Consider the following 24,818-nt stretch of genomic DNA (forward strand, 5'->3'; position numbering starts at 1 on the left):
GACCCCACAAGACCTTGGCTTGGTTGATTGGACGCTGAAACCTGAGATCACAGAGCTCTGTCTCCCTACCCCCTAGCACTCTACTGCTGAGCTATACTTAAAATCGCTTGGGTCTTTTGTTCAGAGTCAAAGTCTCCCCTGTGGGCCAGATTAGCTTTTTTTTTTTTTTTTTTTCCTTCAAGTCAGGGTTTCTCTGTGTAGCCCTGGCTGGCCTCGAACTCACAGAGTGCCTCCCGGGTGCTGGGATTAAAGATGTGCCCAACCATGCCTGGATTCACAGATGTGACTTTCCATTCTCTTCAGTCACATTTTTTGTTTGGTTGTTTTGTTTTGTTTTTCTGTTCTTTTGAGACAGGGTTCCTCTGCATAGCCCTGGCTGTCCTGGAACTCGCTCTGTAGACCAGGCTGGCCTCGAACTCAGAGAGATCCGCCTGCTTCTGCCACCCAAGTGCTGGAATTAAAGGTGTGGACCACTACAGCTCAGCTCTTCCTTCACATTATAAAGATATTTATTTACTTATTTATTTAATTGAGACAGGGTCTCACTATGTAGCCCAGGCTGGCTTCAAGGTTTTGTTGTTGTTAAGTTTGATTTATTTTATGTATGTGGATGTTTTTCCTCGTGTTGGAGGAAGCCAGAAGAGGATGACAGATGCCCTGGGAATAGAACTACAGACAGCTGTGAGCTGCCATGTAGCTGCTGGAAATTAAATCTGGGTCTTCTGGAAGAGCATTGAGTGCACTTAACCACTTCTTTGTTGGTTTGGTTTGTTTTCAAGACAGGGTTTCTCTGTGTAGCTCTGGCCATCCTGGAACTCACTCTGTAGACCAGGTTGGCCTCGAACTCACAGAGACCCGCCTGCCTCTGCCTCCCAAGTGCTCCACCACTGCCCAGCTGAGTCCCTCAATGATTTTAAAAAATGAATTTTGGAGTTGGGATGGTGGTGGCCCATGCCTTTAACCCTAGCACTCAGGAGGCAGAGGCAGGTGGATCTCTGTGAGTTTCAGGACAGCCTGGTCTACAGAGCGAGATCCAGAACAGTCAGGGCTATGTAGAGAGACCCAGTCTCAAAAAAAAAGTGAAATGTGGGGCTGGAGAGATGGCTCAGTCCATCAGGGGCCTGCAGCACAAGCATGAGAACCTGAGTCTGGATCCCCAGCAACTGTGTCAAAAGCCTGGCGCGCTGGTACAGTCTGTAATCCTGGCCTTGGGGAGGCAGGGACCTAGTCTTGCCAAATAAGTGAGCTCCAGGTTCAGTGAAAGGTCCTGTTTCATAAAACAAAGCTGAGAGCAACAGGAAAAGACCCCTGACCTTGACCTCTGGCCTCCACAGGCATGCGCATACATGTACTCGTGCACTTACACACACACACACACACACACACACACACACACACACACACACACACACACAAAGTCAAATGAACAATTTTACCAAAATAGAATCTTTTTTTATATACATTATCAAAGACCTGGGGTGGCAGCCCCTGCCTGTAATCCCAACACTTGGGAGGCTAAGGCATAGGACTCTAACAAATCTGAGGCCAGCCTGAGATACAAAGCTAGTCCCAGGCCAGCCTGGGCTATCCAGTGAGACCCTGTCACAAAAAAACAAACAAAATGGTCAATATTAAAATGAGGGGCTCGGGGCTGGAGAGATGGCTCAGTGGCTGACAGCATTGACTGCTCTTCCAGAGGACCCGGGTTCAGTTCCCAGCACCCACGAGACGTGACAGCTCACAGCTGTCTGTAACTCCCGTTCCAGGAGATCTGACACCTTCACACAAATGCACATAAACTAAAAATAAAACATGAGAGGTGCTGACTATACCTCGCTTGGTAGTCTGCTCATCGCGTATGCATAAAGCCCTGGGTTCAATTCCCCCAGCATGACAGAAACCAGGCATGGTGGTACAAGACTATCATCTATCCTAGGACTTGATAGCAAGAGGCAGGAGGACCAGAAGCTAAAAAGTCCTCCTCAGCTACGCAGAATTCAAGGCCAGCCTGGGCTCCCCCCTTTGTATATGTATATGTAATATGTATTTAGACACGTATATATAGTCACAGCTGTTCTGGAGCTATGTAGACCAGACTGGCCTCAAATTCACAGAGATCTGCTTGCTTCTGCCTCCTGAATGCTGAGATTAAAGGCATGTGACATGCTGCCTAACATATATGTAAACATGACTGATGAGTACTGTACACTTCCTTCATATGGAGTCTCTGAAGTCTACTGTTCTCCACTCAGAATTCATGTGTCTTAGTTGTGTGTGTGTGTGTGTGTGTGTGTGTGTGTGTGTGTGTGTGTGTGTGTGTGTGTGTACATGTACATGTGGGTACCTCTGGAAGCCAGAAGAGAATGTCAGATCCCCTGGAGCTGGAGTTACAGGCAGTTTTAAGTAGTCAGAAACGAGCCAAGCCCAGGTCCCCAGGAAGAGCGGCCGAGCACCTCTGCAGCCCTGGGTTTTCAACGCATAGTAGTTCATAGCAGTCCTGCTTCCAGGCACAGTTGGGCTGTCATGCTGGGCTGGTGGCTTGCATGCCTGAGGCAGAATTCCAGAGCAATGCTGGGTGCTCAACAAGCCCTCGATAACCACTGCTGAAGGACACACAGGTGAGAAGATGGACGTAGGAGAGACATAGGGGTGAGTATAATGTGTGCACTGGAAGGCCTTGGAGACCTCACTCCCAGCTCTCCCGATGCCTAGCTATGTCCCCCTGGGGCTCCCAGAAATGTCACCATCACCCCAGAGAAGCTCCAAGTCAGTCCAATCAGCAGTCTCTCAACCCCTCTAGGCATCTTTTTTACCCATTTTATCAACACTGTGCCTCCCTGACCAAGCCATCAGGGCTCTTGTATAATCAAATCTGCACATAGTCCATTAAGAAGCCAACCACAGGGCTGGGGCTAGCTTAACCCATAGCATGCTTGCCTAGCACTGTATGCACCAGGCATGGTAGCATGTGAATAATCCCAGCACTTGGGAGGTGGAGGCAGGATGATCGGTTCAAGGCCAGCCTTGGCTACATAGGGAGTTTGAGGCCAACGTGGGCTACCTGAAACCCTGTCTCTGAAACACAAACAGTTACTAACTCATGTTCTTCAGGATAAAAAATCAAAGCCTCCTGCAGCCCCAGCCTCCGTCACCAAGGCTCTCCAGGTCACTCACTGGCTGCAGCTATACTGCCTCCTCACTGTTCTTCATGCCTCCTGGTACTGCTGCCCAGGATGTTCCTCTTTAAAGGACTGGCAGCTGCTCCATCAGTGTTCAGGTTCTTACCCTTTTCTGGCCAATGGGGTCTCACTATATAGCTCTGGCTAACCTTGAACTCACAAAGACCTGCCAACCTCTGCCTCTCTAGTGCTGGGACTAATGGTGTGCACCACCACACTTGGCAACCTTTATTTTTATTTTATGAGACAGGGTTTCTCTGTGTTGCCCTGGCTGTCCTGGAACTCACTCTGTAGTCCAGGCTGGCCTCAAACTCAGAGATCTGCCTGCCTCTGCCTCCTGAGTGTTACGATTAAAGGCATGTGCCACCACCCAGCTAATTTTTATTAATTTTAATTACATGTAGGTGTGTGGACGCGCACATGAGTGCAAGCGCCTGAGAAAACCAGACATGTTGGATCCCCTGCAGCTGGAGTCACAGACAGGCGTGAGCTGCCATGTGGGAGCTGGGAACTGAATCGACTGAGCCACCTCTCCAGCCTCAGTTTCTCAGGAAACTCCCTCCTTACCTATAAATACCAGGAAAGCATTTGCCAAGTAGCAACTGTAACAGCTTTATTTCCCAAGACAAAGGCTCTCCCTGGGCTTGGGGCCTGAAGTGGATGGAGGCTCCAAGCTGAGCGGCAAGGCCAGGCAGGACAACAGACAGAAGATGGGGTAGCCAGCGAGGCAGGCAGGTCCTGAGACTTTACACTGGCTCCATCTGCAGTTCCTCTCCGTCTGTCGGCTCTATCTGGTGGAAGGCAGCATGGGAGCCGATGACCACCAGTGTGGCTCCTGTAGGACCATGGGTAGTTCAGGGTGTGTTCTCTCACCTGGCCCCCAACCTCACTCTACCCAGACCCTTTACTCACCCAGGACCCAGAAGACAGCGGAGCCAGCGCCTGCCAGCCAGAAGAAGGGGAAAGAGACGCTGCCAGCCAGGGCGTACTGATGTGCTGGGCTCACCTCCCGGCCTAGGGACAGATGGCATTAGGCAGCTGTTTCCATCTGACCCTTTCCCAGAGGAAACCAGAACCACCCTCCATCAGTCTAGTGTCTCAAGCTCTGGAACCTTCTATGTAATAATGCAGACTCCTGCTGGGTGGTGGTGGTGGCGCATGCCTTTAATCCCAGCACTCAGGAGGCAGAGGCAGGCGGATCTCTGCGAGTTCGAGGCTAGCCTGGTCTACAGAGTGAGATCCAGGAAAGGCGCAAAGCTACACAGAGAAACCCTGTCTCGAGGGAAAAAAAAAATACAGACTCCTCACATCAGGGCCTCCCATCCCTGGCCCTACCCTGCTTCCTCAGGGCCAGCTCTAGTGCCACTTCCCTCAGGAGCCCCCGGACCACTTCTCTTTCAGACTAGGCTAGTCTCATGATCCAGCCTGGTTACCAGGAGTCTCAGGCTGGTGGCCCCATAGCCAGGTTTGACCTAAGGATTTTTGTCCTTTTTTTTTTTAATTTTTAAAGATTTTATTTATTATGTGCATGTGCCCTGTCTGGGCATATGTGCAGAAGAGTTCAGGTGCCTGAAGAGGCCAAAAGTTGGAGTGTCAGGTGGTTATGAGAAACCCACCTGACTTGGGGACTTGGGTGTTGGGAACCAAACCTAGGTCCTTTGCAAGAACAGAAATCAATTTTAACCACTGAGCCATCTCTCCAGACCCTTATTTTGATTTTTTAAAAAAAGACTCTGAAGCCCAGGCTTGTTTTGAACTTGCAGCAATCCTCCTGTTTCAGCCTCCCAAATGCCAGAGTTTCTGGTTTTGAGGATGTGTTCTTTGATGTGTTTCAAAAGAATCTGGTTTGTGCAGGTTGGAGAGACGACCCAGCAGTTAAGAGCACCTGCTGCTCCTCCAGAGGACCTGCCTTCTCAGTGCTTAACAAATTTTGTAAGGCTAGGGCATGGTGGCACACTCCTTTAATCCCAACACTCAGGAGGCAGAAGCAGGAGGAATCTGTGAGTTGGAGGCCAGCCTGGTCTACATGGTGAGCTCCTGGCAGGCCAAGGCTACATAATGAGACCCTTCCTTCCTCCCCCCTCTTCCCCTCCCTCTCCCCCTCCCTCCTCCTCCTCCCCTCCCTCCTCCCTCCCTCCCTCCCTCCCTCCCTCCCTCCCTCCCTCCCTCCCTCCCTCCCTCCCTCTCTCTCTCTCTCTCTCTCTCTCTCTCTCTCTCTCTCTCTCTCCAAATTCTCTTGTGCTTCAGGTGCTCCTCTGCCCCAGTCCATCTCTGTCTTGTACCTAACTTGCTGAGCCCAGACTTTGTCTTAGTAGCCTTGGCAAACCTGGGATTTCCCCTCAGTGGGTTTTCCCTGTCACTTTTATTCCCAGTGGTACCTGGTACCAGTCTGGGGCCACGGGACGTACAGGTCTTAGTTTCCTCCTCTGAAAATACCCAGTATCTTTCCAGTTCAGCCACTAGGACCAAGGCATGGAAAGGCAGACAGATCTAGGACTGCATAAGGTCGCCACCTGGTGTCCAGTGTGGGTACCTGCAGCTGATGCTTTCCGCAGGGGTTTGGGAGGGATTGGGAGGATTGAATCATTTTACAGGAGACCGAGGAGCCAGGGGTTCCAGGGGTCTCTCTGGGTTTGGGGAGCTGAGGCTGGAGGGGAGCACCTGGCATGTCTGAGCCCTTTAAGGACTAAGTTTAGACTCTAGTGTACACCTCGGTGGGGCTGACTTGAGTACCAAATATTGGTAGGTTTGCATTCTATGAGACCATGATCAGAGAGGCCTGGGAATCCATTCGGGCAGGGAATTTCTCACCAAAGAGCACAAGCTTCGACTGCAACGTGCGCAGATAGAGAATGTAACAGGCGCCAAAGAAGACAGCCAGAGCCACCAGCAACATAGGGGATGTCACCCTGGAAGAGCGTGGGAGACAAGACTCAGGCATCTAACGATGTGTCAGCCAGGCCCCTCTAGCCTTGGACATCACATGTGGTCATACTGCATCCAGGTCGGGTGGATTCAGGAATACAGACCAAACCTGGTCCTTTGGTGACAAGGGGTGGCACAGCTAACTCGTGGGGGCGGGGCCTGGCAACAGGGGGCAGGGAGGCAGAGGCACTCACACGCAATAAAGAATGAGGCCCAGAAACACGAACACGTAGTTGCTTTGGTAATATTCCACGTTGCGTACCAGGCGCTGGCAAAGCTCGCCCAGGTTTCGGGGTCGCGAGAAACGCTGCTGGTCCACGAAGGTGCCCCAAGGCCTGATGGTCGCGCGGCGCCGCTCCAGCCACTCTCGGCCAGCGCCGGAGGGAATCAGCTTGGGCAGCAGGGTCCTGAAGGGTGGGGCAGATCAGCTGCAAGCAGGAACAGGGGCCCGGACCCCAGATCCCAGCACACATGGTCCTAAGGATGACCTTGAACTCCTAGGGGGAAAGGTCCTGGGAGAGAGCTAACACTCCTGAGTCCCTCCCAGGGGTGAGGGGCTGAGGAGACATCTCTGAAAAGGAGAGCTCTATGCCTGGGGGCCGGGACTCCTGCATCTCGGGTATGGGGGTTACACCCGGCTCGCTCACGTGGCGCTCAGCCCTTCCACCTCCGCATCCTTCTGCTGGTCCTTCTGGGACGCCATGTCTGCACTGTGGTGCGTAGAACCGCTATAAACAGCCCCGAGCCCCGCAGCACCTAGCCGGCCCCACCCGAGGCCGTACTCTCTGGACGTGGCGCCGCTTAGAGCCCTAGGGGGCGGTAGTTGTGCCTCCGAGCATTGTGGGAGTTGTAGTTCACGTGGCGGCAAGAGGTCGGTCTGGCTCTCAAGACACCCTGGGAGATGTAGGCTGAGAGCGGCTGGAGCCTCGGGGCATTGTGGGAACTGTAGTTTCAGAACATGCAGCGTGGAGTCCGGAAGGGGGGCTGTCAGGATGGAGGATTTTATGGAGTTCTAAAAGCAGAAGCAGGCGTTCTGCATGATTTCGTGGACCATGCAGAGCTCTCAACCTGACTCCAGAGGGCTTAATAAAACATTGGCCACAGATTCAGATATTCTGATTCTGATTGAGCAAGTCTGGGATGGAATTCATTTACTTTTTCTTTCCTTAAAAAATATATATATATATGGGGGCTGGAGAGATGGCTCAGAGGTTAAGAGCACTGGCTGGTGCTCTTCCAGAGGTCCTGAGTTCAATTCCCAGCACCCACATGGTGGCTCACAACCATCTGTAATGAGATCTGGTGCCCTCTTCTAGCCTGCAGGTATACATGCAGGCAGAAAACAATGTATACATAATAAATAAGTAAAATATTTTTAAAAAAATGTATTTATGTATGGGTGCCAATGAGTGACAGTGCCTTGGGAGGCCCAGAAGAGGGTATTACACCCCCTGGAATTGAAGTTACAATTACAGGCTGTTCAAAACGTGTGCTGGGAACCGAACTCTAGTCGTCTGGAAGAGCAGCAGGCACACTCTTAACTACTGAGGCATCTCTCCAAACGCTCTTTTTTATTTGCATTAAAAAATTATTTATTTATTTATTTATTTATTTATTTATTTATTCATTCATTCATTCATTCATTCATTCATTTATTTATTCATTTATTTATTTTTGAGAAAGGGTCCTTCTACATAGCCCTGTCTTGGAACTCACTCTGTAGACTGGGCTGGCCTCAAACTCACAGAGATTCATCTGCCTCTGCCTCTGGAGTGCTGGGATTAAAAACATGCGATAGTACCACCCAGCCCTTTTTTTATGATTTATTTTAATTTAATTTAATTAATTAATTAATTTATTTATTTTCTCGAGACAGGGTTTCTCTGTGTAGCGTTGCGCCTTTCCTGGATCTCTCTCTGTAGACCAGGCTGGCCTCGAACTCACAAAGATCCGCCTGGCTCTGCCTCCCGAGTGCTGGGATTAAAGGTGTGCGCCACCACCGCCCGGCTTTATTTTTATTTTATGTACATTGGTGTTCTGGCTGCATGTATATTTATGTGAGAGTGTCAGATCCCCTGGAGCTGGAGTTACAGACAGCTGTGAGCTGCCATGTGGGTGCTGGAAGAGCAGCCAGTCCTCTTAACTTCTGAGCCATCTCTCCAGGCCCTTTATTTTCTGTTTTCGATGGGGTTTTGTTATGCCCAGATCGTAGGGACCCCCAAAAGACCACCACGGAGACAGAATCCCGCATGTAAAAGCAAAGAGCCTTTATTTCAGGCTCCAGAGCTTGGTCCCTCTGTCTGTCTGATGCAGCGGTGAGAGCAGAGAGCCCTGAGCTCAGGTGGGGCAGAGTTTTTATAATAGCAGAGGTTGGGGTGAAGGGATTTCCAGGGTCCAGGACCCTGACTGGCTGACAATTGCTTAGGGGTATCAGTAAAACAAAAATAGGTGTGTGCTAGACTCAAGGACATCTGGCCACTTTACCTAATGGTTGGAATGTTTGGGATGTCAGGTACTTCCTCATCCCTGGGTGGATCCCTGGGTAGTATCAGCTTAAGGCTTTTCCTGGGTCTGGGTGTTGCCTGCCAGTAAGCCTGTCACAGAAGCTGTGTCTAGGCCCCTAAGCCTGTCATGGCTGCTGTGTGGTCAAGCTATTTTGGGGCCCCTTCACAGGTTTCACGTAGCCCAGGATGGCCTGGAACTTGCTTTGTAGTTTCTTCTGACCTTCCTGCCTCCTCTCACCTCCTCAGTGTTGGGATTACAGTGTGGGCCACTGAGCAGGAAGCTGTGTCCAGGTGTCCCACTCAGGATCCAGCCTTGCTTCAGAAGGTCCGTGAAGGACTGTGAATGCACACTTAGCCCACACACTAGTGAGGGCCAGCACAAGGTCAGAGTGCTGGACGTAGGGACAGAATCTTGGGAAGACTGTTGTTATGGGAACCACTCAGCGGTTCCCTGAGTCTTTATAAAGACTAATTGAAAGCCTTTCTATTTCTTGACTCTCAAGTGTCTGCTCCTCAGACCACAGCAAAGATGCAGAGCTACCACAGTGGGAGGCGGTGCTTCACGGGAGGGCGGTGGGATCCCAAGGCGAGGATGTTGCAGGAAGTGGCAAGTGTGGAGATATTTTGTTTGTGCTCTAACAAATAAAGCTTGTCTGGAGCTCAGAGGGTGGAGCTAGCCACTAGTTAACCATAGAGGTCTGGAGGTCTGTACAGACAGGAGACAAGAAGTGATACGGCTGGGCCGAAAGAGGAAGTGATAAGGCGGGACAGAGACAGGAGCTCGGCCCTTTTCGGTCTTAGGAGTCAGAGAGGTAAGAGGTGACAGTGGCTGCTTCTTTCCTTCTCTGATCTTCCAGCATTTACCCCGGGTTTTTATTAAGACCAATTAGAATTCATGTTGCAGTCAAAAGGCAGGATCCTCGAATAAAGATTTTTAAGATGGGGCTCTGGGCAACGGGGCAGGTGGGAAAAGAGCCTTTTGGGGCAGAGAAGAAAGGACCCTGAAGTGGAGATGCGATGAGGGAGGAGAGTAATTGGGTTCCTGAGAGAGAGGAGGCCTGTGGTAGAGGAAGCGGCCATCCCCTTTTATAACAGGACTGACCCTAACAGGGCCAGTTATTTTTTGTTTTTGTTTTTTTTTTTCCCCAGGGACCAGTTTGTTAAGGCCTCTGCCCCGTATTATCCCACCATCCTATGTTGACTCAGGTCTGGCTTCAACCAGACCCTCAAGAAGTACGTCCAGTCTGGTAGCCAATCAGGGTCCTACCTGGCCACAAGCAGGAACAGTTCTCCTGACGTTACAACCACAGTTGCTGACCAGATGTCACGAGCCAATCAAAAAATGATTCCTGTGCCAGTAAGAGTCTATACCCAATCACTTCAAAGTACACTGAACCGCAGCTGGAATTCCCCTAATCCTGCTTAAAAGGAGCCTGTGAGCTTCTCTCGGGGTCACTGCTTTGCCACTTTGTCAGATAGTTTGACCCCAGCATGCTGGAATTTTTTATTAAATGCTCTTGTTGATTGCATACACTACTGGTGGTCTTTTATGGGACTTCTCATGGACCCTAAGAGTAGATAGGTTCTGAATCATGGGTAGTAGGAGATGATGAACGTCTGAGAAGATTGTGGGAGACAGGGCTTGGCTCTGAGCTCTCTCTTTTGCCTCTTGAGTTCCCACAGCAAGTGGCCCTGGGAGGCCAGGAAGATATTAGCACAAACCCGAGACCTGGTTCATAATGCCTGCTGCATGACTTCATGGAGACTCCCCCCCTTTCTATGCTGTGTTGTGCCCACCTGTCTAAACAGATGTGCCTCCCTGGCACTAAACAAAGGAAGCAGACTTTGTGGGTGTCCCAAAGAGGTCTTGGTCCGTGTAACCCCTCCCAGGACCATTTTGTCCTGAGCTGACCAGAGGTCATGGTGCATAGGGCTCCAAGGATAACCGTTGAAGGACCCCAGCATACTTGCTTAGCCTAACGCCATTTTTGAGCAAGGCCTGAAAAGTACGGGGCAAGTTCAGTTAGAGGACATGGGCACAGGAACAAACAGGGTATCTGCGGTCGGCCACCTGGCCCCAGAACAGGGAACTAAAGGTCAGAAAAACAACTTGTACCCTGGATAAGAGCCAAGTCAGCAGGCGTGTCGAGCTCGGGGAAAAACCACGAGCTGTCCTGAGTTTGAACCTGGCCTCATACGAATCGTCCAATCAGAACCCTGTAAACTATGCTTCCTGCTTCTGTACCCGCCCTTCTGCTGCCCAACCCTATAAAAACCCTCCACTCCAGCCCGTCGGCGCGCCAGTCTCTCCAGCCTCTGGAGGGACTGTATCGCCCCGGGTACCCGTGTTCCTGAATAAAGCCTCTTGCTGTTTGCATCTGACTTGTGGTCTCGGTGTGATCTCTGGGCGAGGGTCTCTCCAGAGGGAAGACTCCAAACGGGGGTCTTTCACCGTGAACTCTTGATCCTCCTGCCTCTGCCTCCCAAGTGCTAGGATTACAGATTTGTACCACTAGAAAATGGCTAGCTTTTCTTTATTATTATATTTTTCTTTCTTTACCTCCACTTCACTTTGCATCCTAGGATAGTATGATCTCAAACTTTTTTGCTGTTTTTGTTTTTTGAGACAGTCTGTGAAACAGTCCTGGTTGTCCTGGAACTCACTCTGTAGCCCGGGCTGTCCTGGAACTCACTCTGTAGCCCGGGCTGGCCTCGAACTCACAGAGATCCGCCTGTCTCTGCCTCCTGAGTGCTGGGATTAAAGGTGTGCATCATCACTGCCCGGTGACCTTGAACTTTGGATCTTTTTGTGTCCAACTCATGAATGCTGTAGGATCACAGACATGTGGCACTACACCTGATTTATGCGGGCTTTGGATCAAACCCAGAGCTCTGGTTGGCAAGTAGTGTACCACCTTGATTATTTTTAAAGCTTTATATTATTTATCCGTGTGTGTGTGTGTGTGTGTGTGTGTGTGTGTGTGTGTGTGTGTGTGTGTGCAGGCACAATGTATGTGGACATCAGAGGACAGCTTTCTGGAGTTGGTTCTCTCCTTCCACTGTGTGTGTTGTTGGGTTCTTAGGCTCTGGTCAAGCACTGTTACCTGATGAGTTATTACACATACACACCTTTTTTTTTTTTTTTTTTTTGATAGGATCTTATTATGTAGTTCCAGACTGGCCTCAAACTCAAGTCCTCCATCTACCACCTCTGGGAAACTGGGATTATGGAAGACTGCGATTAAAGGCACACTCAGCATCAGCTGGCTGTCTTGTGTATTGGCACCTGCACACACTCACTCATAGGGCCCGCAGCATCCTTGCCACCTAGATTCCTGCACTGGGAAGCTGAAGGCCTGGTGCCCTCCTTCAGCTGGCACTGGTGAGCGGCCTAACTCCAGGGAAGAAGTTTAACTGCCCAATCAGAATGGCTAAAATTAAAATGATTGCCACTGCCACCTCGTGGCAGGAACGTGGAATCGCTGGGGTTTTTCCTACCCCGTGGGATGCAAAATGCCCCATCCATGTTTTGGAGATAGCTTCTGGAAGTTTCCATTACAGCTAACCGGCCTAAGAAGTAGGTGTGTTGGGACATGCCTGTTAACCTAACATTTGGGAAGCCAAGGTACAAGGATCACTGTAAATATGAGGCCAGTCTGATCTATGTAGCAAGACTCTATTAAAATAATAAAAATTAAATCCCTAAAAAAACATGCATGCCTTTAATCCCAGCACTTGGGAGGCAGAGGTAGGTGGATCTCTGTGAATTCGAGGCCAGCCTGGTCTACAGAGTGAGTTCCAGGACAGCCAGTATTACACAGAGAAACCTTGTCTTGAAAAAATAAATAACAACAAAAAAACCAAAAGCAAAAAAGAGGCCAGTCTGAGCTATATATCAGCACCCTGCCTCAAATAAATAAAATGAATAATAAATAATAAAAGATGACTGGCTGTTTCTTCCTATTCCCAGCAGCCCCAACATGGACATGATTCAAATATGGACCAACAGGGACCTAAATAAGAAATATGTGTTAGAGTCACACCATGAACAGAGCGGTGGTGATGCACATGACATCATGGAGATGCTCATAGATGTATCAAAATCATAAGAATGAAAAGATATGCTGTAAGATTTCATTTGTATGAAGTTCAAGAACAGACACACCTGCCTAGAATCCCCCAGTGAGGGGCTGGGGGCATGGCTCAGTGGTAGAGCCCCTGCCTAGAATCCCGCAGTGAGGGGCCAGGGTGTGGCTCAGTGGTAGAGACCCTGCCTAGAATCCCCCAGTGAGGGGCTGGGGGCATGGCTCAGTGGTAAAGCCCCTGCCTAGAATCCCCCAGTGAGGGGCTGGGGGTGTGGCTCAGTGGTAGAGCCCCTGCCTAGAATCCCCCAGTGAGGGGCTGGGGTGTGGCTCAGTGGTAGAGCCCCTGCCTAGAATCCCCCAGTGAGGGGCTGGGGGTGTGGCTCAGTGGTAGAGCCCCTGCCTAGATTCCCCAGTGAGGGGCTGGGGGTGTGGCTCAGTGGTAGAGCCCCTGCCTAGAATCCCCCAGTGAGGGGCTGGAGTGTGGCTCAGTGGTAGAGTCCCTGCCTAGAATCCCCCAGTGAGGGGCTGGGGGTGTGGCTCAGTGGTAGAGCCCCTGCCTAGAATCCCCCAGTGAGGGGCTGGGGTGTGGCTCAGTGGTAGAGCCCCTGCCTAGAATCCCCCAGTGAGGGGCTGGGGGTGTGGCTCAGTGGTAGAGCCCCTGCCTAGAATCCCCCAGTGAGGGGCTGGGGTGTGGCTCAGTGGTAGAGCCCCTGCCTAGAATCCCCCAGTGAGGGGCTGGGGTGTGGCTCAGTGGTAGAGCACCTGCCTAGAATCCCCCAGTGAGAGGGGCTGGGGTGTGGCTCAGTGGTAGAGCACCTGCTTTATATGTGCAAGGACCTGCTTCAGTATGGCAAAAAAAGAAAAAGAAAACAGACAAGTTAGCATGACATTGTCCTTGGAGAGGAGCCAGCGGGTATAGGCAGGGGGAAGTTTCTTAGGTGGATAGAAAAGTTCTGTACCTTTGCCTGGCGGTGATTACACAGATACTTTATTTTGGTATCAAATTATAGATTGTATTTATTTATTTACACTAGGGATGGAACCCTGAGTTTTTCACGTTAGGCAAGGGTGTGTGCATGTATGGTACTAGTGTCTGTTTTTGTGTGTGCACATATATGTGTGAGTATATGTGCACATGTGTTCACGTTGTGTGTGGTGGCCATAAGTTGATGTTGGGTGTCTGTGCATCATTCATTTATTTATTTGTTTATTTATTCCTAAGACAGGGTTTCTCTGTGTAGCCCTTGCTGCTCTGGAACTCACTCTGTAGACCAGGCTGGCCTCCAACTCACAGAGATCCCCCTGCATCTGCCTCCTGAGTGCTAGGATTAAAGGTGTGCATAACCGTGCCTGGCTGCATCTTGTTTTTTGAGACAAGGTTTCTTACTAAACTTGGAACTTACTGATTCTTCTACACTGGCTGGCCAGTGAGCAGCAACCGTCACCCATCTCTGCCTATCCAGTGCTCGGACTGCAGATGCACACCACCACACACACTTTTTAAAAGTTTTTTTTTTCAATTCTAATTAAAAATTTTTTGAGATATAGTCTCACTATGTAGCCTTAGCTGGCCTAACACCTGCTGTGTCTATGAGGCTGAATTCAATCAAACTCACAGAGGTTCACCTGCCTCTGCTAAAATTAAAGGCGTAGGCCACCATGCCTGGTTTAATTTCAGTTTTATTTTATGTGTATGTATATCTTGTTTGCATGCATGTCTGTGCACCACTTGCATGCCTGGTGCCAGTGGAGGCCACAAGAGGGCATCAGATCCCTTAGAACTAACTGGAGTTGCAGGTACTTTGTGAGCCACTATGTGGGTGCTGAGACTCGAATCCGGGTCCTGTGCAAGAGCAGCAAGTGTTCTGAAGCACTGGTCTCTCCAGCCCCAGTTTCTTGTTGTTTTTGTGCACTCGAGGGTGTGAATGTGTGAAAGTTGACCTCAGTGAAAGAGGAAATGAGCATGATAACTTAGAGCTTGGATGGCCTCGGTCCAAAGCCCTTTGTCCGCTTCTCTGTAGCTCTGTGCCCATCAGCAAGTCACTTCCCTCCCTGTGCCTCACACTGATGAGTATTCTTTGTTTGTTTCCTCGAGACAGGGTTTCTCTGTGTAGCTTTGGAGCCTTTTCTGGAACTCACTTGGTAGACCAGGCTGGCCTCGAACTCACAGAGATCCGCCTGCCTCTGCCTCCTGAGTGCTGGGATTAAAGGCATGCGCCACCACCACCCGGCTTCACACTGGTGAATACTAGGACACTGTTTAGGAGGGGCATCAGCACTTATCACCACCATCAGGCCCTGACCTCCCTTTCGGAAGGAGAAGACCCTTTCTACCATTCAAGTCCCATGCTCCTCCACTCCCTGTCTGTAAGCCCACTGGGTTGAAAATTCTAACTCCCTAGAATCCAAAAGCCATGATTCTGCACCACCCAAGATTTTGTGGCACCCCTTACCAGCTAAACTCATGAGGTGGCTCGTGTGAGTCACCCAACACTGGGCACCAGCAGAGGGCGCCCCATCTGTCCCTGGCTCTGGCAGGAAAGGCACAACACGCACACAGCTTCTCTCTCCCCACTGATATATTTGATCATTGTTCAGAATTAGAACCGGAAATGGCATCAGCCAGAGGATGGGGCTGGGGGGAGTAAAAAAGAGCCCAAGGAGGGGATGAGGGACAGGGTCACCAGGGAGAGAGGGGGAGACACAGAAAAGGGAGGGAGAAGAAAGGCAGGGGCTGTCGGGGGAGAGAAGCCAGCCAGAGGGAGAGGAGAGGGAAAAGTGGGAGGTAACCAAGGTGTGGGGGGTGAGGCTGGGCCACAGGGAGAGAGGGGGGCCACGGGGAGAGAAGGCCCCTCCCCCCAGAGTACAAAATGGGGGGGTCGGAGAGGGCTGTCCTGGGCTGGGGGCCGGGAAGACACGGGCGACGACGTGGTGGGTTGAGGTCAATAGTAGGTCTCTTTCTCCACCCAACCTGGAATGACAGAAGGGAGAGACAAGTGAGAAGGGAAGACAGACCAGAGAGCCGTACAAGTAAGGGGCAGGGGCTTAGGAAGAAACAGGGGCATGGAAAACAAGGCATGGTGCCAGGCCCGCCATCCCAGCCCTGAAGAACTCAAGCAAGGAGGGACGTGAGTTCAAGGGCCGCCTGAGCTACACAGACCCTGTCTCAAGGCACACAGTCTCACTTGGAAAGAGAGAGAGGAGGGGGAGGGGGAAAATGGGAAGACGCATCCCGAGAGCCACTGGTGAAAGAGCCTCCCTCTGCTTCCCCCCGCCCCCAACCTTCCGGGCCCCTGGCCACGCAGCCCTCACCCCCGGGGTTCCTGCGCAGGATGAGTTTGCGAATCTCATCGTAGACAAAGATGAGGAAACTGTAGGGGAAGGCACAGAACCACCAGCTAGGCCTGCAGAGAGGAAAAGAGGAGAGGGGACTTGAGGGGTGTCCCCAGATGTGGAGGGACCAGATGGCCAGTCTTCCAGGATCTTTGGTGCCACAGAGGAGTGCTGGATCCTGAATAGGGCCTGGGGATCTGCAGAGTGACCCTCTGAGGAGGTGGGAAGACTTGGTGGCATCAGAACAGGGACATCCAGAGAAACACCAGGGCGAGTGGGTTAAACATCGAAGGCTGAGGCCCAGGCTGTAGAAGGTGTGGGAGTGGGGAGTTCCTGGGTGGCCTGGGCACTCACTTGAGAGGGTACATGCGAAGGGCCACGTCCATGCCTGGGCAGTAGGACAGGAAGGCAGCAAGGGCCGTCTCCTCGAACAAGCCGAAGATCAAGATCTTATTCCTGGAGGCACAGGCGAGACAGGGCTAGACCTGGAGCACACCCACGCCAGGCTCCCCCACCCCACAGACACCCAGACATGAATGGAAGAGCAAACGGAGCAAGACTCTGAGTCACCAGCCCACCATGATGCGCACACAGGGGAAAAAGCAAAGGCCATGGGGCAGAGGACGGGACCCAGGCAGAGAAACAAATGTGGAGAGAGCCTGAGACTGAGAGCCACGGAGACAGTGAGAGATGTAAGGGCTGATGACAGAGGAAGCAGCCAGGCGTGGTGGCATAGGCATGTGACCCCAGCACTTGGGAGACTGAGGCAGTAGGATTGCCGTGAGTTCGAGTCTAGCTTGGGCTAAATACCAAGGCACTGTCTCAAGCAGGAAAAAAAAAAAAATGAAAGGGGGAAGGAGGGAGAGACGGGGAGAAGGGAAGCAAGGGAAAGAGAGAAGCAGGCACAGCTTTATAGAAGCAACGGTTATAAATGAAAGTGAGGTCTGGAGGCCCAGAGCACTCCACCTCCACCCACAAGGGAGAGAGACAAGCTTCGAATCTAAAACACGTGCCCCTCAAGAGCAAAGCAACCCCGAGGCAGAACAACCAAAGCTCGGAGTGGGGAGAGACACGGGCAGACCCGGGGTGGGGTGCAGCCGCAGGCCCTCACTTCATGCCCTGCTGGAAGACGGAGTTCCTCCTGGTCTTGCAGATGATCAGGTCAGCCCACTGGACCACCACGATGCTCACGAAGAAGGCCGTGTGGCATGTGAACTCTACCACCTTCCTCTGTTCGTATGTCTGTGGAAGCGAGATGTACGCGGGGGTGGGGTGGTATCCTGTGACCCATCCCCAGAGTCCTTCACTGCCCCGCCCCCCTGCACGGGGCTTCCAGGACTTCAAATGGGCCTTCCTTCTTGAATCTGTAGCCTCTTGGGAGCAAAGGAAGACGCAGGTGTTTTCAGAACGAGGAATCAGGGGGCCTTAATTGTTTGCTAGGAAGGAAACACCACCCTGTGGGTGTCCATTAGGGACAAACGGGAGCCAGGCTTTGACGGAGATATGAGAGAAAACCCACGCTCGGCTCTGTAGAGAGTTCAGGGAGAGTGGTTGGATGTGGCCCTCAGGACAGAGAGGCCGGCATGGGACTTGAACTAGCTGTTGTTCTGGTCCCGAGGCACAATGCGCAGCCCCACTCACCCACTGCTGCCCATAACTGTCTTCCAGGTCGTTGACAGTGCGGTCATCCCAGTTCAGCCGGATGCCCACCAGGTTACCAGGCAAGAAGCCATTTTCTGCCAGGATGACAAAGTAGGAGAAGAAGCCACCGAGGGCCTGGATCATCCCTGGGGGAGAAGGGAACCGAGGGGAGCGTGAGGAGAGAGCTGGCAGCGTGCTTGGCGCTCTCCAATGACTTTGAGACCATTACAGTCGTCCATGGGCTACTCAGTCTTCTTGCCTAAGCCATGGCATCTCCAGGCCCTGGTAGTGGGGTCCGAGATGGTCACTTGGTCAGGGACTTGAGGAGGGAGCTATCCAGATGGATGACCCCCCCCCCCCCCAAGGCCCACTGCTACCGGACTCAGGCTGCCCAAATATTCTAAATATCCTGGAGGAGCCAGGCTTGTTACCACAGGTCTGTGACCCCAGCTATTCGGGAAACTAAAACATGAACTCAGAGCCTGGCTGGGTTACAGGATGAATTCAAGGCCAGCCTGGCCAACTTAGTGAGACCTTACCTCAAAATAAAAAGTAAGAGGGCTGGGGACGTAACCGTGGCAGAGTGCTTGCCTAGAATCTGCCAGTGAGTGAAGGGCTAGTGGTGTGGTTCGGTGGTAAATTACTTGCTTAGCATGCAAGAAGCTCTAGGTTTAATACTAATAAAAATAACCAGGCATGGTGGTGTGTGCCCCTAAACCCAGAACCTGAGAGACAGAAGCAGGTGGATCTCTGTGAGTTCAAGGTCAGTCTGGTCTACATAATGAGACCTTGCATCAAAAATAAACAACCACACTGGGTTGTGGTGGCGCATGCCTTTAATCCCAGCACTAGGGAGGCAAAGCCAGGTGGATCTCTGTGAGTTCAAGGCCAGCCTGGTCTACAGAGCAAGATCCAGGACAGGCACCAAAACTACACAGAGAAACCCTGTCTCGAAAAACAAAACAACAAAAATTAAATAAGTAAATAAATATAAACAACAATAATGATGATGCTAATGTCTGGATACGCCTGGGATCCCATGAGCACTCAGGATGGAGAGACAAAGGATCTGTCCCCGTTCCAGGCAGCCAGAGCTACAGTGAGACCCTGCCTCAAACAAAACAACAGAAAACATGACGAGGGAAAGGGCTGGGGGTGCGGCACACATGGCCGAGTGCCTGCTTGCCTAGCATGCAATGAAGCTCTGAGTTTAATCCACAGCCAGTAATAAACTGGGTGTGGTTGCACATGCCTGTGATCCCAGTACTTGGGAGGTGGAGGCAGGAGGATCAGAAGTTCAGGGTTATTCTTGCCTACATAGTGAGTTGGAAGCTAGCCTGGGTTGCTTGAGATACTTAAAAAACAAACAACAAACCACACACACACACACACACACACACACACACACACACATGCACTCACACATAAAACCACCTATGAGGAATCCAAACATGGCTTTGCTTTCCTGGACACACCCTCTAGGGCTCTGTGGTGTGGCCCCCAGAAGTAGAGGCTCTTGCCTCACACTTTGAGCCCTCAGACTGGGGCACTCCCACTCTGCTGGGCTAGCACATGGTTCTGAGACCCAGCAGTCCTCACCAATCTGCCCGTAGGCCATGCTGATGAGTCTTTCATTGACCAGTTTGTCTGTGCGTGGGTTCCTGGGCTGTCTCTTCATGATGTCACTCTCGGCAGCCTCGTAGGCCAAGGAGATGGCAGGGACCTGAATGGAAGAGAGACCAGGCTGTGTGAGTGGAGAGAGAGCAAGAGAGCGCATGCTTGTGAGGGGGGCCCCACACCCCTGTTCTAGGTGGTAGCCCAACTTACCATGTCGGTGCCCAGGTCAATACAGAGGATGGTGATGGTGCCAAGAGGCAGTGGGATGTTGGCCATGATGAAGAGCAGGAAGGGTGTGATCTCCGGGATGTTGCTGGTCAAAGTGTAGGCAATGGATTTCTTCAGGTTGTCAAAGATCAGGCGGCCTGTAGAGGGAGGAGCAGGCTTAGAACTTGGAGTCCACTGGAGCCCCATGTCATTGCTTTTTTTTTTTTTTTTTTTTTTTTTTTTGAGGTACTGGAGATTGAATCTAGGCCAGAGAAGATTACCACTAACCCACACCCCCAGCCCCTCACTGGGGGATTCTAGGCAGGGGCTCTACCACTGAGCCACACCCCAGCCCCTCACTGGGGGACTCTAGGCAGGGGCTCTACCACTGAGCCACACCCCAGCCCCTCACTGGGGGACTCTAGGCAGGGGCTCTACCACTGAGCCACACCCCAGCCCCTCACTGGGGAACTCTAGGCAGGGGCTCTACCACTGAGCCACACCCCCAGCCCCTTACTGGGGGATTCTAGGCAGGGACTCTACCACTGAGCCACACCCCCAGTCTCTCACTGGGGGATTCTAGGCAGGAGCTCTACCACTGAGTCACCCCCCCAGCCCCTTGCATCCTATCTACCTCACCCTTATCCACTCACATTTGCATGGACCCCTCTGATCATGAACCACTTGGAAAGCCTGTTTGGTAGCTTCTATCAAGGTTTTAAAACATCCTTTACCCTCATGAACCCACTAACTATATTTCCAGGTTTATATCCAAGAGAAATGATTGGTTATGTCCACCAGAAACCAAGTTCACAAATGTTTACCATAGCAATATTCATAACAGCCTCAAATCAGAGCCAAGCTGAAAATGCACGGCAGGTGAGTGGTGGCTACATTATGCAGCATCACAGAAAAGAAAAGGGAGAGCCACGAACTCATGAGTTCACAGGCGAATCTGAGGGATTAAGCTGAGTGATACAAGTCAGGCACAGGAGTGGGGCTGTAGCTCAGTTGGTAGAGTGCTTGCCTAGTATTCATGAGGCCCTGGGTTCGAACCCTTGTACCACATTAAAAACAAAATAAAACAAAACAAAAAAACTGGGTGTGGATGCTGGGCCTTTTATCCCAGGGCCACATAATGAGACCTGCCTCAAAATAAAATAAAATAAAAATTAAAAAATCAAGGAAAATAATATTCAGATACAAAAATTGTCATATTGCATGATCCCATTTAGAGGACAAGAAGTCAGGACAGTGAACACCGAGCTGTGAGGGTGTCAGGCCAGGAAGGGATTTTAGTGGAGAGCCGGGTGTCTGTCTCTGTCTGTCTGCTTCTTATTTCTGCAGTGTTATGAATCATGCCCAGGACTTTACACATGCTAGACAAGCCCTCTACATGTTATTCCTATTGACTAGACTCTGGAGAGGGTTCAGGTGTCCATATATGCAAACATCTATCAAGTTAGCTCATGATGCGTCTGCTGTGTCTCAAAAAATGCAGTCAGTACAGTGCACACCAAGTCAAAACCTAAGGATTAACACGGCCAGCCCCACCCATTGTCTTCCACACGTGTCGAGCCATAGGGAACTCATTAAAATAGCTTGATCTACTTGTGGGACTCTCAGCAGTGGGACCAGGGCCTGTCCCCAACGCCTCGCTTGGCTCTTGGGACCCTATTCCACGTACTGGGTCGCCTTGTCCAGCCTTAATACAAGGAAAGGAGCTCAGTCCTAGGGAAACTTGATATGCCATGCTTTGTGATATCTATGGGAGGCCTGCCTTGCTGAACAGAAACAGAGGAGTGGGTGGGGGAGGCAGATGGGAGGAAATGGGAGGAGAGGAGGGAGGGGAAACTTTGCTCAGGATGTAAAATAAAAAAATTAATTTAATTAATAAAAAAAAAGAAGCCGGGCAGTGGTGGCGCAAGCCTTTGATCCCAGCACTCGGGAGGCAGAGCCAGGCGGATCTCTGTGAGTTCGAGGCCAGCCTGGTCTACAGAGCTAGTTCCAGGACAGGCTCCAAAGCCACCCAGAGAAACCCTGTCTCAAAAAAACTCAATAAAATAATAATAATAATAATAATAATAATAATAATAATAATAATAATAATAAAGATTTAAAAAATTCCAATTTTATTTATATTTTTATAACCCATTTTTAAAAATGTCAGGTGTGGTAGTGTACACTTGTAAATTCAACACTTGGAAAGTAGAGACAGGAGGATCAGGAGTTCAAGGTTATCCTCAGCTACATAGTAAGGTCAAGTCAGCCTGGGCTACATGAGCTACTGTCAAAAAAAAAAAAAAAGGCAATAGACTAAAATAGGCATTTCTCCAAAGAGAATACACAAATAGGCCAGGCACAGTGGCACGTGCCTGTAATTCTAATAGGAGGCAAAGGTACGGAGGGTCACAGCAACTCTGAGACCAGCCTGGTCTAGATAGCAAGTTCCAGGCCAGCCAGACTGTTTCAACAATAAAAATCAAGTCTGGGTGGGGAGGCACACGCCTCTAGTCCTGGCACATGGGAGGCAGAGGCAGCTGGATCTCTCAGGAGTTCCAGTCAGAGGTACAGAGCTCTGTCTCAAAAGGCAGAAAAAAGAATTCTTAAAAACAAAGACATATATATGCCATGTTCGATAGCACAGCAGCATTGATAGCTGCTGGGAATAGAGCAGGGAGACATCACACTACCCCAGACAGGGTGGTTATGATCAAAAGGAAAAGAGCTGGAGAGGAGGCAGGGAAGGAAAGGGGAACTGTGTACACCGTAGGTCAGGGCCACATGAAGTGCAGCATTGGTGGCACAGTCGTGGCCATAGCTGCCTTCCACAGTGTCAATTAGCACAGCCATCATGGAACACAGTATGGCGGATTCCTTAAAAAATTAAAAACAGGGGCTGGAGAGGTGGCTCAGTGGTCAAGAGTATGGGCTACTCTTCCAGAGGACACAGGTTCTGTGCCCAGCACTCACATAGTAGCTCACAAGTGTCTATAATTCCAGTTCCAGGGGATCTAGTGTCTTCTGGCCTCTGTGGGCACTGCCCACACGTGGTGCACAGACATACATGCAGGCAAAACATCCATATGCACTAAGTAAAATAATAAACAAAAAAGACTTAAGAAGAATGAAATGGATGTATTGAAAACCTTTGCGCTGGGCATAGAGGCCCAAGTACCACATGCTCTCTCCCACAGATGGAATCTAAAAGAGTTAATCTTATTCGGGTGTGGCGTTACACACCTGTAATCTCAGGAGGATTGCCACCAGTTCAAGGCTAATCTTGTCTCAAAATCCCTCCTCCTAAAAAGGGGTGGGGGGGAGGCGCTGAAGAGCTGGCTCGTGGTTATGAGTGGATAATGCTCTTGCAGGGGACCCATGTTTTGTTCCCAGCATCCTTGTCCAATGGCTCACAACGGCCTCTAACTCCAGCTCTAGGGGATCCAACACTCTCCCCGGGCCTCATCAGGCACCTGTACTCATGTGCACATACAGGTACACACACAGTGTTAAAAACAGAGAGCTGATCTCACAGTTGAGAGTAAGATGGCGGTTATGAGAGTCTGGAAAGGGGGCCAGGGAGAGTGCTAAAGTCATGCGGAGTGCTAAGCTACAATGAAGAGTAAAGGGCTGTGACGTAGCTCAGTAGGTACAGCGTGTGCTTCGTATGCACAAGGACCCGAGCTGCATCCTCAACACACAAAAAAGAAAACAGTCCACAGATGTAGGAAACTGGTATGCTGCTGTGTAACAGGTCGACAGTCGATTATGCACACACCAAATGTCTCGAATGCTAGGAGAAAGAGCACTGGATATTTTCTCCCAGAAGAAATGTTAACTGAAGACATGTTTAACCCAATTTAACCAGTAACCAACACATATGTGTATCAAAATATCAAAATATCACATGGCAACCCATTAGGAGCTACAATTTTGGGGTTTTTGTTGTTGTTGTTGTTTGTTTGTTTGTTTTTTTAACATCTTGTGTAGTTCAGACTGGTCTTGAACACCTGAGGTCCCTCCCAAGTGCTGGAACTACAGGCATATTCCACCAAGCACAGCTGGTGTTTGTTTGGTTGGGTTTTTTTTCTTTTTGCTTTGTTTGTTTGTTTTGTTTTTGAGACAGGGTCTCACTGTGTAGTTCTGGATGTCCTGGAACTCACTATGTAGACCAGACTGGCCTCAAACTCACAGAGATCCGCCTATTTCTGCTTCCCGAGTGCTGGAATCAAAGGCATTCTTTAAAAAAAAAAAAAAAAAAAAGATTTATTTATTTATTTAGTATACAGAAGAGGGCACCAGATCTCATTACAGATGGTTGTGAGCCACCATGTGGGTGCTGGGAATTGAACTCAGGACCTCTGGAAGATCAGTCAGTGCTCTTAACCTCTGAGCCATCCCTCTAGCCCCAAAGGCATTCTTTACTATGCCTCCCAGTTAGCTGTTTGTTTTTTAAATTATGAGTGTGGGTGGATGTGTAAGTGAGTGTAGTGCCCCCTAGAGGCCAGAAGAGGGCGCCGGAGCCCTGGAGCTAGAGTTACAGACAGTAGTGAAGGGCCAGGCAAATATGCTAGGAACCAAACTTGGGTTCTCTACAACAGCAGTATGTACTCTTTTAACTGTCAAACCATCTCTCCAGCACCCCCCCTTTTTTTTTTTGCTGGGCCTGGAACTAAATCTTTTCGCCTTAGTCTCCCAAGGCATATACACCAGCACACCTGGCAAATATGTGCACCTCTTAGGTTTTTATGTATCTGTTAAAACAAATCCAGCCAGTTGCGGTGGCTCACACCTGTAATTCCAGCTCTCAGAAGGCTGAAGCAAGAGGACTTTTGTGAGCTCAAGACCAGTCTGGGCTACATAGTGAACTGTAGGCCAGCTTGGGCTACAAATTGAGACCCTATCAAAACAAAACAAAACAAAAGTCCTCATTGTACCAAAGGCCTCTGACTTCCTAGTGTCCTCATGTGGCAATCATATTCCTTTAATGAAGCTATTTGTTTCTCATTCTGAAATGTCCCTAGGCAAAAGACTGGCTCAAGGATACTTCAACATACATCAGCATGTGGTAGTGTGTAGAGAAGAAACAGATCACTTGCAGCTCAGTGACAATGGCAGGGGATGTCACATGCCACTCACTATACTTCTGGTATCTGTAATTTCCCCTTGTGGAAATTAAAGCCCCCACCCCACCCCACCCAGCCTCTTGCCCTTCAGAAGGGCAAGGCTGACAACACACTCCTCCCATCCATCCCCCCCCCCCCCCCCCCCCGCCCCCAAACCCTCAGGTCTCTTGGTAACTTACTTGGAGACAGAGTTTCACTAAG

At 50.4% G+C, this 24,818-nt stretch overlaps 2 protein-coding genes across 3 annotated transcripts in view; both read right to left on the reverse strand.

The window, feature by feature from the left end:
• Positions 1-3,766: 3,766 nt before the first annotated feature.
• Rabac1 (Rab acceptor 1) lies at positions 3,767-6,907 on the reverse strand. Its single transcript, XM_052761680.1, has 5 exons — positions 6,752-6,907; positions 6,299-6,511; positions 5,991-6,088; positions 4,092-4,193; positions 3,767-4,014 (listed from the first exon to the last, which is right to left on the reverse strand). Exons 1-5 carry the CDS (start codon positions 6,805-6,807, stop codon positions 3,926-3,928), a joined length of 558 nt encoding a protein of 185 aa, XP_052617640.1. The 5' UTR covers positions 6,808-6,907; the 3' UTR covers positions 3,767-3,925.
• An 8,347-nt stretch (positions 6,908-15,254) lies between these two features.
• Atp1a3 (ATPase Na+/K+ transporting subunit alpha 3) overlaps positions 15,255-24,818 on the reverse strand; it is a 29,500-nt gene continuing 19,936 nt past the window's right edge. For both annotated transcript variants that reach the window (XM_052761190.1, XM_052761191.1), the window contains exons 17-23: positions 19,495-19,649; positions 19,267-19,390; positions 17,668-17,813; positions 17,138-17,268; positions 16,381-16,482; positions 16,006-16,097; positions 15,255-15,664 (exon numbers count right to left, since the gene is read on the reverse strand). In XM_052761190.1, the coding sequence (XP_052617150.1) occupies positions 15,636-15,664; positions 16,006-16,097; positions 16,381-16,482; positions 17,138-17,268; positions 17,668-17,813; positions 19,267-19,390; positions 19,495-19,649 (779 nt within the window). In that variant the 3' untranslated portion in view covers positions 15,255-15,635. The remainder of the gene's footprint in view (positions 15,665-16,005; positions 16,098-16,380; positions 16,483-17,137; positions 17,269-17,667; positions 17,814-19,266; positions 19,391-19,494; positions 19,650-24,818) is intronic.

The sequence above is a fragment of the Peromyscus californicus genome, unplaced genomic scaffold (assembly GCF_007827085.1).
Source record: "Peromyscus californicus insignis strain IS unplaced genomic scaffold, ASM782708v3 Scaffold_4__1_contigs__length_199733344, whole genome shotgun sequence".
Taxonomy (NCBI): Eukaryota; Metazoa; Chordata; class Mammalia; order Rodentia; family Cricetidae; genus Peromyscus; species Peromyscus californicus.

Coding starts and splice junctions, on each gene's coding strand:
- Rabac1 (XM_052761680.1), bottom strand. CDS start 6,807: ATGGCGTCCCAGAAGGACCAGCAGAAGGATGCGGAGGTGGAAGGGCTG. Junction 6,512..6,751: donor GTGGAAGGGCTGAGCGCCAC/GTGAGCGAGCCG, acceptor CCCACCCTTCAG/GACCCTGCTGCCCAAGCTGA. Junction 4,194..5,990: donor GTCGAAGCTTGTGCTCTTTG/GTGAGAAATTCC, acceptor ATCTGTCCCTAG/GCCGGGAGGTGAGCCCAGCA.